The sequence below is a fragment of the Miscanthus floridulus genome, chromosome 5, assembly GCF_019320115.1.
Source record: "Miscanthus floridulus cultivar M001 chromosome 5, ASM1932011v1, whole genome shotgun sequence".
NCBI lineage: Eukaryota > Viridiplantae > Streptophyta > Magnoliopsida > Poales > Poaceae > Miscanthus > Miscanthus floridulus.
In genome coordinates, this window is record NC_089584.1 from 54816514 (window position 1) to 54833720 (window position 17207).

General features: G+C 47.6%; 1 protein-coding gene across 1 annotated transcript; it reads right to left on the reverse strand.

Moving 5' to 3' along the window:
- Positions 1-4175: 4175 nt before the first annotated feature.
- LOC136452199 (probable glutathione S-transferase GSTF1) lies at positions 4176-6492 on the reverse strand. The gene is made up of 2 exons (XM_066452836.1): positions 6273-6492; positions 4176-4735 (listed from the first exon to the last, which is right to left on the reverse strand). Exons 1-2 carry the CDS (start codon positions 6454-6456, stop codon positions 4269-4271), a joined length of 651 nt encoding a protein of 216 aa, XP_066308933.1. The 5' UTR covers positions 6457-6492; the 3' UTR covers positions 4176-4268.
- Positions 6493-17207: the final 10715 nt, after the last annotated feature.

The following is a 17207-nucleotide window of genomic DNA, read 5'->3' on the forward strand; positions in this document are numbered from 1 at the left end:
TGTGAAACACATTTTCTGAGTCACGGAAATAGCATTATCAAGAGGTGGGCAGTGTGTACGCCGCCGCCTCTACCACAGAGTATGTTAATCAGACATTTACATACGCGTATAAATACCAACTCATATGTAACTAATTTTCTAAGTTAGGGGTAGAGTATGTTTAGAGGAAGACAGTACGGTCACCTCTTTAAATCAATTAAAAATACAAAAAGTCGATGGTTGCCGCTGTCGTTTCCGTCGCTGCTGTCTTTGGTTCCTCCTACTTGACCTTACTGCAGACGCGTTATTAATATGCCTTAACACGCGTGTGTGATGTGTGTTTTTTTATATAATGTCAGTAGATTCACCATAAATGTTGGCCTATGAGTGAAAGAGAGAAGAAGAAAAAGATAGGGAGTGGAGAGAAATAGGGGAGATATTGAGTCATGGTTTTAACTAGTTATGTGGTTGCAGTGGTTGCTTGCCACGGGGCCACTTCTCATCATCAAACCATGTTCGTTTAAATTTATTAGCCTGACTTATCAGTCATAATATAATATTTTTTTTATAATAATTTTTAGCGAAACGAACAGGCCATCATAGCTAGCATGTCGACAGGCACACCACCGCCGCAACGCATCGTGCCCTCGCACCGGCAGCCACCACGCCACCACTGTCCGTGCCCGCAACCGTTGCTCCAGGCTGTCGCAGCATGCAGCCGCCAATGCCTAAAGCCAGTGGGGCTCTCCGCTGCACCGTGGCCCGGTGACATGGTTCCTCAATGCCATCCACCGCCGGATCTAGGTGAGGAAAAGAGATCGAAGGGATCCTAATATACTGCCATGGCCCATTCAACGGTATTTCATTGGAGTAAAATCTGTGCTACATTGGTCAACACCCGCACCCGCATATTACCATGAAATATGTGCTCTCTTTTGGTTTTCATATCCTCCGTGGCACACTATGAACTGAACAGATGGCTATCTTCAAGTTTGCCAACCATCCATGTGAATGTTTAAGAACTGATTTTGTCTAACAATATTAGGGCAGTTCCAATAGAAAATTAATGGTGGTTTGTATCTCTATTAAATGAGACCCCAACTAAGCATAATGCAGACATAGCAGCTCAATTAACGAGGAAAGAGAAAAAAAACTGAAGAAATCGTTTCCTACGAGAGAAACCACGTCTTCACTTACCCAATGCACGGAGAAACAACGAAATCTCCGTTGGGAACAAACCACCGGTTTCTATCATGAACCCGTGCTGCCATGGTCGCCCGCGTCGGCCGCGCTCTCGCGCGCTGCCTTGGTCCGCGCCGCCACGGAGCTCGCCTGCGCTAGCTCGCGCCGGGCTGGAGCTCTGCTCGCGCTAGCCCGCGCTCGCGTGCCGCAGCGAGAGCTCGCACGCACATCCGCGCTCGCCCGAGCCGCAGCGGGATCTCGCGCGCTGCCTTGGCCCGCGCCGCCACGGAGCTCGCCTGTGCCGCCACGCTCGGCCGAGGCGTGCTGGACCGTGCCGCCGCGAGAGCTCGCATGCGCAGCTGCGCTCGCCCGAGCCGCCGCGGGAGCTCGCCTGCGCTGCTCGCGCCGGGCTGGAGCTCTGCTTGCGCGCCTCCGAGCTAGCCGCGCGCCCCCGCGCTAGGCGCTAGCGTTCTGCACCGAGAGCTCGCTCGCCCGAGCCGCAGCGGGATCTTGCCTGCGCCGCCGCGTTGGCTCGCGCCGGGCTGGAGCTGTGCTCGCGCGCCTCCACGCTGGTCCGCGCCGCCGCGCTCGCGTGCTGGCGGGAGAGCTCGCCCGCTGCCGCGCTCTCGTGCCGCGCCGACGGCCGTTGCCGCCGGTGGAGGCCAGCCGAAGCTCCTCCGCTCCGCGTTGGTCGTCCGTGCAGGCTCCGTGAGCACGAGCTCTCACGCCCGATGGCCAGAGCAAGACGATGGGCTTAGGAGAGAGAAAGGAAAAATAAGTAATATTTATTCGGGGGAGAAACATGCATTGTGTGAAATGGTTTCTAGAGCTGATTTATGGTTGACATGGTTGCTATGAAAATCATGCGTAGTTTCAACCACTGAGACTGCCTTATTACAGGTGGGCGACCATTATCCATTGATCATTAATTAGCAGTTGAAAAGGAGCACATATTTATTAAGCTATCTACTTGGCCCATGTTTAGTTCCCCCAAACTTCTGAATTTGGCACTATGCAAAAAGAAGATTCCCCGTTACATCAAACTTGCGGTACGTGCATGAAGTACTAAATGTAGACAAAATCAAAAACTAATTGCACAGTTTGCTTTAACTTTGCGAGACGAATCATTTGAGCCTAATTAGTCAATGTTTGGACAATAATTCACAAATACAAACGAAATGCTACAGTAGGGCATCTTCACTATGCAAAGTTTGCCTGCGCAAACTTTGCCCAACTAAACACCCTCTTGGTATGTTTTTTTGGTACGTGTACTTAAATTTTCCACTCCATTTGTGCTGGCAAGGGTTCCTCTAATTCTTTTTAGAGCATCTACCAAGTCAACACTTCACAACAATCACTACTACAATCATCGTTTTCACATAGGGGCAAAATTGATTTTCTGAGGTACGCAGCCGGGCTCCGCTTCAAGGCTTGCCTAACTCAAGATTTATAGAGGCAGACACATGCCCGCTGTTGTTCGCTAGATCTACACGTCGTCGTCGCTCGTCACTAGATCCATGCGTGCCGTCGCCGGATCCATGAGTTACGGCCGCCGCTGCGAGCCCCAGTCCTGCTCGTCGTTGCTGGATGAGAGGGTCAGGCCTCACGCGTCGTCATGGGAGGAGCGCCCGTGCCGCTGCCGGAGGAGCGCTACAAGTCACTGCGCGCGTGGATCTCGCCGGTCGCCGCATCCTAGCGTCGGCTTGGGAGCCGGATCCGCCGCTGCCCTCTTCACTGCCGCTCGCTCTAGCGTAGCCCTCCTCACCGCTACTTGTTCAGACACCGCCGCACATGTGCTCGCTCAGGCGGCGCCAACTGTGAGGGAGTCAGTGGGCGAGAGAGAGAGAGAGAGACCGGGAGATGAGGCTGTGAGGAGTGAGACTAGGGTTTTGGTTCTCGTTTATATACTGTGACATCGATATCGGACCGAGATGGGCCCATCGACGCATGCATACAGGCTTCGGGGTTATTTCTAGCGGTTGGTCTCTTAAGAGGTCAACCTGTGTGAATGGTCCTCATTTACAGAGGCTCTTAACCGATTTTAGGGGATGGTTGTTTTCTAAGTGTCTCCAGAAATAGGCTGTCTGCCTTGGAAAATCACAGCATATTTTTGGAGACATAGGCCCTGTTCGCTTTGCTAAAAAGCCATGGCTAAAAGTACTGTTCGTTGATTTGTTGTGAGTAAAAAACACTGTTTATTCGCTGAAATAGTACGACTCATAAGACAAGCGAATATGGCCATTGACACTATGCATCTGCCTCTGTTATTGTTTGGGTCTGTCTCCTAAAATCTTTTCTCTAGTAGAGTATGTAAGTCGTCACCTACAAGACAATGGCTGGTTGTACCATCCGGGAGCTTAATTTTGTTACTTGATGATTGAAGACCCTTGAAGGCTTTGGTCTCCACAAAGTGAATCAATGTCAAAACCTCTGTTATGAAAAAGCAATGCTTATGTGGCGATTGAAAAAAAATCCTAAACTTAGGGGCAAATTATTGCTTAAGCAAGGAGAAATGTCCTGACCTAGGGAAAATATTATGACCTGGACCCTAGGCCTTGTAATAGGATTAGGAGTGGGTGAGCTTGAACACGTGAGCTTCGTCTGTTATATCTTTCCAGAAATAAGAGACCTATTCGTAATAACATGTTTGAATGGCCGAGGGACATGGATGATGATGAAATGAACTAATCAACCCTCTAAACCTTTTATTCTTCTTTTTTCCTATTTTTTTCAAAGACCACGCCCTGGATCTCGCTTCCTCGGCATTTACCCCAAGGATCAGATACATGCCTCAGCTCAAAATCGTTTTAAAAATGTAGAACATACTACACGGCTTGCTCCGCATTCCTTGACTTAAAAATCTTATCTGCTGGACTGTCAGGAAGGGAAATGAGCACGGCGACTTAGTCGTCAAGCAAAGTTAATCAAACTGATGCAGAACAAGGGATTATTTATTTATTTTGCGAGAAAGCTACGCCTTGGATTTATCATCATGCCTTCCAACAACTCCTGCACCAGGCGCTCAATCCTCGTATCCGGAAGAAATGATCGAATCGCGTATAGACCCCATCCGCAATCTGATCCAGGGTCATCATCGAATTTTGCGATCAGGCGTTGATCTCCATATCGGGGCTGAGCTTCTTCAGCGACGGCCGCGCCATAACTCTCTCCCACCACGCCTTGACGTGAGGGTAGGAGTCGAAGAGCGACGCGTGTGGTGTGCTCATGATGTGGAAGGTGTACGGGACGTGGTTGAGATCGGCGAGGCTGAAGAAGTCCCCGGCGAGATACAGATGCTTGCTCTTGGACAGGTGCGCCTCGTAGACGTCGAGCATCTTCTTGAGCTTCTCCAGGCTCTCCTCCACCGCCTTCTGGTTGGGCGAGGTGCCATGCTCGGCAGCGTACACGACGCACTCGTAGAAGATGGGCGCGATGGCGGGCAAGTAGGTGTGCGCCTCGACCTCCGTCCACACGTCCACCATCGCGGCTTCCTCCGGGTTGCCTTCTCGCAGCAGGTCGACTTGAGCTGACTTGGAGTATTTCCGGAGCACATACTTTGCGATTGCTCCGGACTCTGGAAATTGTTCAAAGAGATGTAAGGAGACGTGTTTCCAAGTGACAAAAGCAAGCAATCTATTAGCGTTTCTGTGGCTGTAAGGTAGCAGTGATGGCGAAGCCAGAGCAAACTAGAGGGGGTGCCTTTCTCTTATATGTGTAAAAATTTGATCTACAATCATGGTGAAAATTTGTTTTTAATAGTGGTTTTTCAAATTTCTATGGGTGCCTGGGCACCCACAACCTTCAACGTAGCTTCGCCCGATGAATCGAATTGGACTATAAGCACACCAAAGAGCATCTTGTCCCCATCCTGAAACGCTGGGATTTGGCCGAAAGGCTGCAGGCAGCATGTACCAGAACATCAGTTTCCACCCACTGTATGGATGCACGAAGAGAGCAATAAACAGATCGATAGATGCAGTGATCTAATTAAGCGATAGCCCAGGCCAGGGTTGATTAGGTACGTGTCGGTGTTTTCGGACCACCGACAACTAAATTTGTATTTGCTCGTCTGGTTCGGATGGTGTGCTCGGAGGACATAAGGGTTTATACTGGTTCGGGCAGAATGTCCCTACGTCCAGTTTGCTGCTGTTCGTGTTACCGGCACTTAGTTTACAATAGGGGTTACGAACAGGCGAGAGAGAGAAAGAATCCTAAGTCTTTGGTGAAAGGAGTGAACGGGTGCTGAGAGCTCGATCGCTGCTCAGCCATATGCTTTATGTCGTGCTCTTGTGTTTTTATCTTGTGGTTCGATCTCGTACGGATCTGGATCCTCTTTCATGGGGCGCCCTGCTTCCCTTTTTATAGGCGAAGGGAAAGCGCGGGTTACAGCGGAGGAAAAGGAGAAGAACGAGAGAGAAGAAGGCTTGCAGGATCGCCGGGTCCTTCTTCTCCTTCATGCGGGTCCCGCCGATCCTGTAGATGTCGACAGGGACGGCTCCACGTCGTAGCCCTGTTTGTCACTGGCGTCATGTGCAGGCGTCATATGCCGGTCATGGCGCTCCATTCCGTCCTGGCGGACATCGTGGTGAACTAACGCGTCTGTCAGCGTTCATACGAGGGTTAGACAGAACAACATCGGCACGCCCGACGCTGTTCTTGATGTGAATCCTCATGTATGGCCCGTCATGGCCACGGGTTACATCGAGTCGTGCCAGCCTCTTCCCTGGTGTCAGAGTTTTGACCTAGGCCCATACACTTGTACCTGGAGTGGTTGACGGCGGTATGGGTCCTCATCGGGCGAAACGGAGCCCGCGGCCTTAGGGTCGGGCGAGACAGAGCACGAACCCAAGGGGTTGGACGAGACGAAGCCCGCGGCCTTGGGATCGGACGAGACAGAGCACGAACCCAATGGGTCGGGCGAGACGGAGCGCGCGGCCTTAGGGTCGGGCGAGACGAAGCGCGCGGTCTTGGGCGAGACCCCGCGGCCTCGAGGTCGGGCGAGACGGAAACTGCGTCCTTGGGTCGGGTGAGACCTTTTAATATGTCTTCTCTATTAAGAAAGTCAGTGTGAGCGCTAACTTACTTGCTTTGGATATTCCTACTATCGATACCTGATGGTACGTTTCTTGCGAGGTGTTGGGGCCCCTTGTGCTCAATGACCGAGTAGTCGACTTCAACGACCTCATACTCCATGCCAACTTCCTCAAGGCAAGCCATAACCCTCGCTGCGTTCACGAAGTCCGCCGTTCTGAACACCTTCACCGGCGCCATCTTTGCTTGCTCAGCGCAGGTCATGGCCCCTGACAGCGCGGAGAGGAGAGGTCAAGGTGCGCAGAGCGAGTGCTCTGCTACTGCTATGCCTGGCGAGGGTGGACTGGTGGCATACACATACACCTCTGCTAGCGGTTGTTCGATGATGACGAACTGAACTGAAACTCTGAAAGCGATCGAAAGTATCTAGATCCAGTGGCGCTCACATGTGTACAGAGTGGTGCCCAAGTCAGCGATCGAAAGCATCCAGATCCAGTGGCGCTCACATGTGTACAGAGTGGTGCCCAAGTCAACGATCGGAAGCATCCAGATCCAGTGACGCTCACATGTGTACAAAGTGGTGCCCAAGTCATTGGGCCTGCAGGACACGACGGAAGGGCCGGACTTCTTCGGCTACCAGATTCCATGAATTATTGTGCGTGGATCATAAAAAATATTTTTTTTGGAGGCTATTGGAATCCAGCTTTATCTACAGGAAAAATATAGTATACCAGCGGTGTGCCCGAGGCCAGCAAATTTGTTGGACTTAGGGGTGTTTGGATCTGGCTATTAAAATTTAGGAGGTGTGTCGGGAGGACGTTGTATAGGGTATTTGGATACTAATAAAAAAACAAATTATATAATCCGTCAGTACTCCACGTGATGAATTTTTTAAGCCTAATTAATCCGTTATTAGCATATATTTACTGTAGCAAAACATTGTCAAATTATGGACTAATTAGGCTCAAAAGATTCGTCTCGCAAATTAGTCACAAACTATGTAATTAATTTCATAATTAATCTATATTTAATACTCCATGTATATGTCAAATATCCGATGAGATAACGACTAAAATTTAGAAGGAACACCCAAACACCCCTGCACAATCGGTGTTTGAACTTAGGCGATGTGTCATCTACTAGTTCCTAAACCTTGAAAATGTACATCAACTCTAAGCTTACTAATCTTGTCACATGAGATTTAAATTGTTGAAGTAATCCACATACGTAGCATGTTGATTGCACGTACGATAACATACGGCACCAATATGTTGGGCCCACGGCCGGTAGGGGACAGAGGAGGTGATGAGACCGGCATGTGGGCCCTCGTGTAATTTGGGTGCCATGCAGATATATAAAGGGAAATTTTGCTGCAGGACACTGCTCAAATGTGTAATTGATCAAAACAAACTGTCATTATAAAAAGTGTATATTTGCCGTAACACAGTGCATTGATTATTTTATTCATTTTTCACATTTTAAAAGAGAGCAGGTGGGGGAAGTGCATTTTCTACCCTTATCTTCAACCTCTAGCTCTGCAGTTGTTATTTGTCATAACACACCACTACTGCCGATTCATTGTCGTCCTTCTCCGACTACCTGCCCATGCACGGGCCTGCCTCCTCGTCCTCCTCCTGATTCTTGCCACCACCACACAGCCTCCGGCGCTGCATCGCACTAGTAGCTGGTCCAAGCCGTGGTGCCCTCTATCCACGCTGCTAGCGTCGAGGCCTTCGCCGACCTCGGTCGCGACCCTCACGGCGTTCCTCGCCAAGGCCGACCTGGCATCCCACCTACGCCTCCCCAACCCCGCTGCCTCCCCCTTGCTCCCGCCCGGGGTTCATGTGCCCCGTGCCGGTCATGGCCGTCATCATGTCGATCGGTACTGCTGTGTTTGTGGGCAACCCCGAGTTCTGTAGTGAGGTGGTCCGCCGCGAGCACCAAATACGAAGAGAGTGATGTGGAGGAAGACCATGTTGACCATCGCGGTCGCCACGGGTATGTCCTCGTCGCACTTCTTCTCTGTGCAGTGAAGGCGTTAGCGTGAAGACAAGGATAAAAGAGACATTTCCCCCACCTTCTCTCTTTTTAAATTATGAGAAATGAATAAAATAATCGGTGCAGTGTTTTACGAAAAATATACATGGTTTTATAATCACTACTACATAAAGCTAGTCACTGTCGGCTCCAGAACTCTCATTACCGATGGTTTTGGCACCCGTTGGTGTATGTCGGCGGTGATCGGCGACTTTATCTCCGCTGGTTGCGCGCGGGCGGTGACGGTATTTTACCACCGTTGGACCGACGTACCATATGACGGTGATGGTGTCTTACCACTACTGGCCCGACGTATGATCTGGCAGTGATGGTGTAACCATCAACGTCGGGTCGGCGTACCATTCGGCGGTGATGATGCGTCCATCAACGCCGGTCCGGCGTACCATCCGACGGTGATTGTGTAACCATCGATGCCGGTCCAGCGTACCATTCGGCGGTGATAATGTAACCATCAATGCCGGTTCGGTGTACCATCCGGTGGTGATGATGTGTCCATCGACGCCGGTCCAAGGTACCATCCGGCGGTGATGATATAACCATCGACGCCGGCCAGGCGTACCATATGGCGGTGATGATGCAACCATTGACGTCCCCCTTGCGTACCATTCGGCGGTGATGATGCATCCATCGACGCCGGGCCGGCGCACCATCCGGTGGTAACGATGCGCCTATCATCGTCGGGTCATCGTACCAACCGACGGTGATAATAGACCTATCGACGTCGGACTGGCATACCATCCGGTTGTGATGACGAGACATCAATGCTGGTCCGGCGTACCATCCGTCGGTGAAATAGGTGCCATCGCACGTGGCTGGTGTTCCTTCTCACAGTAATGAGGGTCAGCGTCACCGTCACCGTTGTGTTTGTTCTGGCAGTAATGTTGTGTCCCTTACCACCGGTGTTACCACTGTGCATCATTATTGTTCACAATAGCACCAACAATACACAAATTTCGTGGCTTACGCATCGCCAGCAACATATATAGATAGAGACAATATATTGTATCCAAACATACATCACCACCAAGACACAAATATCCATACAAAATGATAGCGACAAACATAGTTTTCAACCACAGCGACATAACGTCTGGCATCCAACAACAGCGAATATATACTTTTCATAACACTAGCACCTTGATTAGAGAAGGTGATGGACTCCCTTGGTGTTCACGACTTGGTCCATAACGAAACCAGAAAGATCTTCTTGGAACCCAGATATATCCAAATCGGTCAGCTCCGGTGTAGATGACACTTCAATCTGGAACACAAGAAAAGGGTGAAACAAAGTTAAGAAAAGCTTTGCTACACACTCTAACTATGTCGCGAGGTCGTCCAAACTTACTAAAGGGGCCAAGGGGCCAAACCTATGAGCCGGAGAGAGCATTGATGAGGCTCTGCATGTAATGCATGACATATAACCCACAGAGATCATTGCCCGCAGGTTGCATTGGGATCAAACCGGCCGATACTACTTGAAACCTAGATCTACCAAGCTCACGGTGTTTCTCTAACTTTGACTTTAACTTCTCGTAGGCCCTGTGCGACAAGTTCATGACACCGACATAAGATGATCAAAGCTATGTAACAAATAATCTTATTGTTGCCAATGTAGTAGTAGCTTGTCTTGTTCAGCACCTCAATGAATGGATGGTTGTCCTCTAGTTGGCTCCCTCAAGAGTCGTAAACATTGACAGTGGTCCTCTCTACGCTGATGTCAAGAAGGACATGATGGTCGTCGCTGCATTCACGACGCCACCGCCGGTTCCAATTAGGTTCAACCCTCAAATATGTAATGGAGTCGAAAATTAGGCATTTACAACAAACTTACACGCAGTTGTAGGATAGAAGTATGCTGCGGGATTTGATGAGATGGAAGCTCTTTGCCAATTCATCGATGGTGCTGGTGTACTTTAGTGTCCCATGATTGCATACCACTGGGTTCAAGAAGCCTACTTGAATCTGTTATGCACTGCAGAAGTCTGGCTCCTTCCTACAAAACAATGTGTAATTGTTAGAAACTCAACTCAGAGCTATAAAATGCATGGTGTACTAACTAGACTTACATGGTCCACAAGCTCATGATATGAATGTCCAAGGCCAACTTTTGGTAAAATTGAGACAATGCCTTGAATTGAATCCACAATGAGTCATCTTTTCCCTTGTATAACTGTTTATCCAAAATTCTTGCCCTGAACTGACCGCTAAGTTGACCTTTGTACCAATTACACACCTCCCGCCCTCTCAGTTCTAATTTCAAGAATTCTTCGAGAGCCACCAGATCACCCCCAGCTTGAAACTGCCATACAGGTGGTGCCTCCTCTCTATCTCGCCAAAGCTCAGCATCTAGAAGTTCTTCCTCTATCGTTGTGTTTTCTTGCAAGTTCTGAGATGGTTGAGTTGTAGTCCTAGTAGATGGACTGGTCTTGCAAGTCTTGGGTTGTAGCGGTTCCTCTATGGATGTGTTTTCTTGCAAGTTCTGAGATGGTTGAGTTGTAGTCCTAGTAGATGGACCGGTCTTGCGAGTCTTGGGTCATAGCAGTGATGAAATACTTGGTTCCCTGTATTGGTGCGAGTCTTCTGAGTCTTTGTCATCCATATCATCGTTGGATTCAAAATCCGAGCCAAAGGATATGTAGCGCTTGCGCCAAAAAACTTGGCAGCCCAACTTCTTTCCTAGTGTCTTCCTATCCTCATCATCTAGGTGATCTAACTCAACTACAAGGTATCTGGTCTAAGTTACTACATCAACGGTCACCTTGGAGTACCCTACGGGCAACATATGGTTCTCCAACACATCCCCTGCTTCGCCACAAGGATAGGCAAGACCTTGCGCCACCTTGGTCTTATAGAACTTCTCTTGCACGCATAGGTTGCAAGGTATTGGCTCTATGATCTTATTAATGGGGAACATGAGACATGCATCATCGAGAGGAAGCAGTGTGCTTCCATAGCTACTCCGTACCTGGTCTAGGCTAATGACCCCGACCATAGCATCCTCATCTGGTGTCGAAGGATGGTTCTGCATTCTCTCCTCAAGCTCTTGAAGAAAATGTTGATTGTTTTCTTTCATTTCTTGTTGAACAGCCTCCATCTAACATTGCATCTCTAATTCTTTTTGGGCATTCCTCCGCATATGACTTCTGTATGTGGAGATGTCATCTGGGAAGGGAAGCTCCCATGGAATAAGTCAAAACCCTTGTGTATGACCACAATGCTCTTTGTTTCCTAGTGCCTGGGTCAGCTAATCATTCTCCCTATTAGGCTTAAAAGTACCATTAGCAACTTCCTCGTTGACCGCCTTCACCCTTTGTGTTAGTTCCTCAGTTGTAGCATCCCAATAACTTAGGGAGCCATCTAGGTTGAAGGTAACCCCCCTCCCAAGAAGGAACCTTATAGAGCGAGGATCCCAGTCAGATGTACAGACTATAACACCGCTCTAGGTCAGCTCCTCCTCCTCCTGTTCCCAATCTCGAAATTTCCTCACATAGCCACGTGAGCCAGTGCAATGCAGCATCCTATTTTTGTGGGAGTTGATCATATTTGCCTCACTCTGTTCCTTCGCCTCATCCGATTCCTTCCAACTCACGAAATCACTCCAATACTCTTGCTGATGTGGGTATTTACGCCATTTTGGCTCGATGCCCTTCTTTACATAGTTTTTGTTCAGGTAGTACCTAAAATACTTCAATGAGTTGCCCATGATAAAGAATGCCCTCTCCTTTGTAACCTCTTCATCAAATCTAGCAGGAAACTCAAATAGGTCCTTCAGCTTCTACCAGCAAAGTTCCATCAGACTAGATGGAACCACCCATTCGCTATCCTTTTTATGCCAGTACCTGTACTTGATGGGTATGTTGTCCTTCACTAACACCCCGATGGCCGTATTGTACGGCCCATGACACCAACTGGCTCAATGGGTTCTCCGACCGGATCCACCAAGGTGATCACATGTTTAGCGCCCGCTGGGCAAGGTGGGCAACTTGCTCGGCCCTCTCTTAGCCTGGCACCAAGCTAGCCTATCTGCTGTGGTTGTTGTGTTACTCTCGGTGGGAGGTGCCTCCTGTACATATATATATATAGATCAAATACTCCAGCTATAAGATTATTGTATATATATCAGAGTTGTCTCAGGTACGGAAATACAAAGATGGATTACCCTGCCATTTCCCTGGAGGTCAAGGAACGAGGAAGGGGAAGACTGTTCACCACCCTCAGGCCCTGCTACTACATTCAGAGGCTGACTCCCCAAATCAGTCCGACCAGTCCATCATCGATTGGCGACCATTTGCCGTGTCAATCGTCCAATAGAAGCCATCCTTTTAAAAGTCCTAACAAAACACAATTTCATCAAGCCATTCAATTCAAAACTTAGCGAAAAAATGACTTGATGCTACCTAGCAAGGTACCACCAACAACGTTCAAATATGGGTACACATAACTAAAATAAGAACTTAATAGGTGACGACGAACCTTGCGATGAAGGTGCTCTACAAGTCGTTTTTCACCTGCACAAATAAAGCAACCTTGTTCAACACTAGATGCCCAAGCTCCAGATGAGTACTACCTCCGTCCAGAAAAGAATGCAATTATGGGATCCGCGCCAGTCAATATAACTCAAGTTTGACCAAGTTTATTGTAAATAGCATTAGCATTTATGTGTCAAAATAAATTTATTATGAAAATATATTGTATAACTAATCTAATGGTACTTGTTTTATATTATTATTGTTTGTACTTTTTTATATAAATTTAGTCAAAGTTCAAATGGCTTGACTTCTCGAAAAGCAAGAATTGCATCCTTTTGTGGACGGAGGGACTACATATAAATGGTAAAGCTGCGATGGATCTACCCATATGACAGTTCTACTTGCAAATCGAGTTCTACAATATGTTATATTTAACCACTAGTCCTAAATAAATGGAATAGAAACACAATGAGGAAAAGATACAAGAATCTACCCCTAGGCTGCTGATTTCACTTAATCAACATACAATAGTAATTGATGGCTCACGCTTCACCACTATTCTGCAACTGGCCCTGGCCAATCCAAAGTTTATTTACCTCATATCTGCAGGAAACGATAGCTAGAGAGGTTGGATTCGATGGCCAGGAAAATAGATAGCGAGCTTGACTACCGCCGACGAATGGTGCAGTGGGGGGAAGCCGAGGGGTGGGCCAATGGCGAAAGGTAGAGTGGGGGGAGGGGCAAGCCGGCAGTCGGGACACCTATGAACGGTGGAGTGGGGGGAAGCCGGCGGGCGGGCATAGGCAAACGGCAGCGACGGGCAGGGTGACGACGACTTAGCGAGTGGCTCTAGGTGGTAGGAATGGAAAATTTTGGGAAATTTTTTTGCCACGTGTGCTTATATAACGGGTTCATTTTACACCGATGGTGCGAACGCTAGGATGGCGGTGCTCATCAACATCACCGCTGGTCCCAACATCCACTAAGAATAAACAAATGGAAGAGGACACTCCGCTAGACGTGTGATACTGTACCAGGAGTGATGTTTTCCACTCAGCCAGGGAACCACTATATCATGCATTGAGACGTTGATAGCCAAGTTTTCAGGGCACTTTAGAAACTCTAATTTTAGTTGCCAAATTAACCTGATTGGTTGATAGCCGAAATTGACATTACGTAATATATATGTTGGTTTGTTGCCAAAATTTGCAGTTCTAATGTACGAACTGCCCTAAATTACATTGAGAGCAGTACGTGCCATCCCACTGCTCCAACTCATTTTTCATACTTACTTCTACTTCTACTGATAATCTACTTCTCCATGACCTCACAATACAAGATCAGTGCCATTCCATTGATCGAAGTCATTTTTCATACTAACTTATATTCTACTTCTACTACATGACTTCACAATATAAGATCAGTGCCATCCCACTGATCGAAGTCATGATTGCTAATTACATATGTAGCTCCCGATACATAGAAGGCCTGGCGACGATGCATATGGTGCCCTTCTCCTTTAGATCCAGCCATTGTCATCCTCGCCAGATTCCTCCTTGCCAGCAGCGGTTAATGGCGGAAGCCAGCTCTCATTCCTCGCTAGGGCATGGTGGCGGCTCTTCTTCTTGTCATCCACGACATTGGATTTTGCGACCCCTAGGACATGGTTCTTGGCTGCATCCCTATTCCACTGCCTGTTCGCCCGACCGAGGCAGATAGGGCACCGTAGCTGCCCGCGCCGATCGATGATGTGCAGAGTGTGACCCTTTGGGAAGGGCATCACACACCCATGGGCACGGTCATCATCGGAGTTGGTGGTGACATAGCTCGAGGAGCGCGGGAACGACAATTACGGGGGGGGGGGGGGGGGGAAGCACGCCAGCGAGGGCGAACGGGAGAGTGCCGGAACAGGCGAGGGCAAACAGGAGCGTGATGGAATCAGCGATGGTGAACGAGAGCACGATGGGACCAACGAGGTCGAGGGTCCCGAATGAGACTAGCGTGACTAGTGCGAGCGGGTGGAAGACAGTAGAGGCATTAGCGCACAGCGCTCGCGCTGTGGCATCGAAGATGCCTACGGCATCCAGCGCGATGACACAGTGGATGAGGTAGTGCGGCAGGATGCCTAATGGTGATGAGCCTAGAACCACTGGGAGTGCTACGAGGCCAAAGGAGAACGGGAACAGGAGCAGGAGCTCAACATGGAGACGCACTATGGAGTGCATAAATGGGGAACTTAGAGTTTAGGGTGACAAGATTGGTAAGGCTAGGCATGTGTGGGTGGAGAAGCCGACTTAGGGCGTTTAATGGGAGCGGCACTCCGATTTAGTGTGACATGACATGAAGCATTGGGATGGTGCCTCGGGAACCACAATTAGGGTAGCCTCGCCGTGCCTCATGGGTCACCCCGGATTCCAAACCAGCATTGTTTTGGGCTGAGCAGTGCATAGCCGGACTATACGCCACTCAATAGATAACATCACCGATCATCTTGTCAAGACAATCTAAAGCAGGACAACATGTGCACCGGATGATACACAACCGAAAAATGTGACACGGTCAGGGCACCTGTAATGGCTAGCTCTAATCATTTTTTATATTTTAATAGAAGAGAGAAAAATTATAGCTCTTGATCAAGAGCTAGTCTCATACACATGTTCCAAGATCATGTGAGAGTGTCATGTGGACCTAATCATACTATGAGATAGTGCTAAAAGCTAGCACTACTAGAGAGGTTGGCTTAGAGCTAGTAATTGACTTATACCATTGTTGGTGCCCTTAATACAATATTCAATTTTGTGAAGTCATTTTGCATAAAATCTTGGTAAACTCATTGCACCATCCTTGGATCTAAACATAAGTGCAATGCAAAGACAACAATGATGACAAAGGAAGCTAAACATTCATTCTAGTAGGAATTGAGTGAAGCACAATGACCGGATGATACTCTAGTGAGTGCAGCACAACTCCTCGGATGATACACAACCGACACAAGTCAATCTTGGTAGACTTAGCATATCGCACCATCCTTGGATCCAAACATACCCCATGGACTACAACATGTATGAGTCACGGACAATGCGGCAATAAATAAGTATGCTATGTGCAAAGCAAACACAATGTTTATTCCAAAAGAAGCTAAACACTCATTCTAATTTCTAGGTATGAATTGAGTGAAGAGCAACTACCGCATTATACTCCGATGAGTAAGCAGTTCATCACCATGTAGTGGGAGGACAACAAAGTCATTGGACACTCGTCCAACAATCTTGCCGCATGGACACCTAGATTATGACACACAAAGCATCAACACCTGCCCAGTTTCACTCCACCATTAATGAGAGGAATTTAACAACCTAGTGGGTATATAGTTTGCGATCTCACACATGAATAAGTACAAAATCAAAGTATAATAATAGGGGTGCGCACCCAAGATAGTTTAGACACATACAAGTTCACAAAATATTGTACCAAACAACAGAAGGTGTAGCAAGATGCAAATTATTAAGATCATGTGAGAGTGTCATGTGGACCTAATCATACTATGAGCCATTTCTAAAAGCTAGCACTATTGGAGAGGTGGGCTTAGAGCTAGTAACTGACGTATAACATTGTTGGTGCCCTTAATACAATGGTCAATTTTGTGAAGTCATTTTGCATAAAATCTTGGTAAACTCATTGCACCATCCTTGGATCCAAACATAAGTGCAATGCAAAGACAACGATGATGACAAAGGAAGCTAAACATTCATTCTAGTAGGAATTGAGTGAAGCACAATGACCGGATGATACTCTAGTGAGTGCAGTGTAACACCTCGGGTGTTAGCCACTTGATAGGCAGTGGGTTTGAGCTCAAACAAGATAGATCAAGAGGTAATCAGGAGCTTTACTTCCTTATCTCTGAAATGGTGATGAAGGTGTTGAGGTCAAATCTGTGAAAATGAGCCCAACTTAAATTTGGACAACACACCATTGCTTACATGTTGACCCTTTTTAAATGTATTATTGAGTAGTGTTAAACATGGCTCTTTCATGAGCATCACCTTAATATCTATCTATCTCCACCATTGGAAAAGTTTCATGAAGTTTGAAGCCAAAAAGTCACATGAAATGATAAGTTACATTTTGCTTAAATTGCTTCATTAAGCAAATGGAACATGGGATGTCTACCAAACCTTGCTACCTTTCCCAAATGACTCTAATTGAACTCTACAACAAAAGTCATGAAAGGTTCATGTTGAGCAAATGTCAAGAAAATGCCTCAATTGGTTAAAAACCCTAATTCCAAGGTTTATCATGATGCTGCTTTGACCAAGATGAAACTATAATTTTGGGATCAGATATGAAGTTTGACCTTTAACAGAAGTTTAAGTTTAAGTTATGTGTAGCAAACTTTGTTTTTGGATCAAGAGTCAAATCAGCTTGGAAATAAGTCAAATAGAGGCTCAAAATTGAATCTGCTGTTGTTTTTAGCCCTTAAAACTATTC

Excerpts from the sequence above, each read along its gene's own strand:
- LOC136452199 (XM_066452836.1), bottom strand. The coding sequence starts at position 6,456 with ATGACCTGCGCTGAGCAAGCAAAGATGGCGCCGGTGAAGGTGTTCAGA. Across the intron at positions 4,736-6,272 it reads CGCAAGAAACGTACCATCAG|AGTCCGGAGCAATCGCAAAG; the intron begins GTATCGATAGTA and ends AACAATTTCCAG.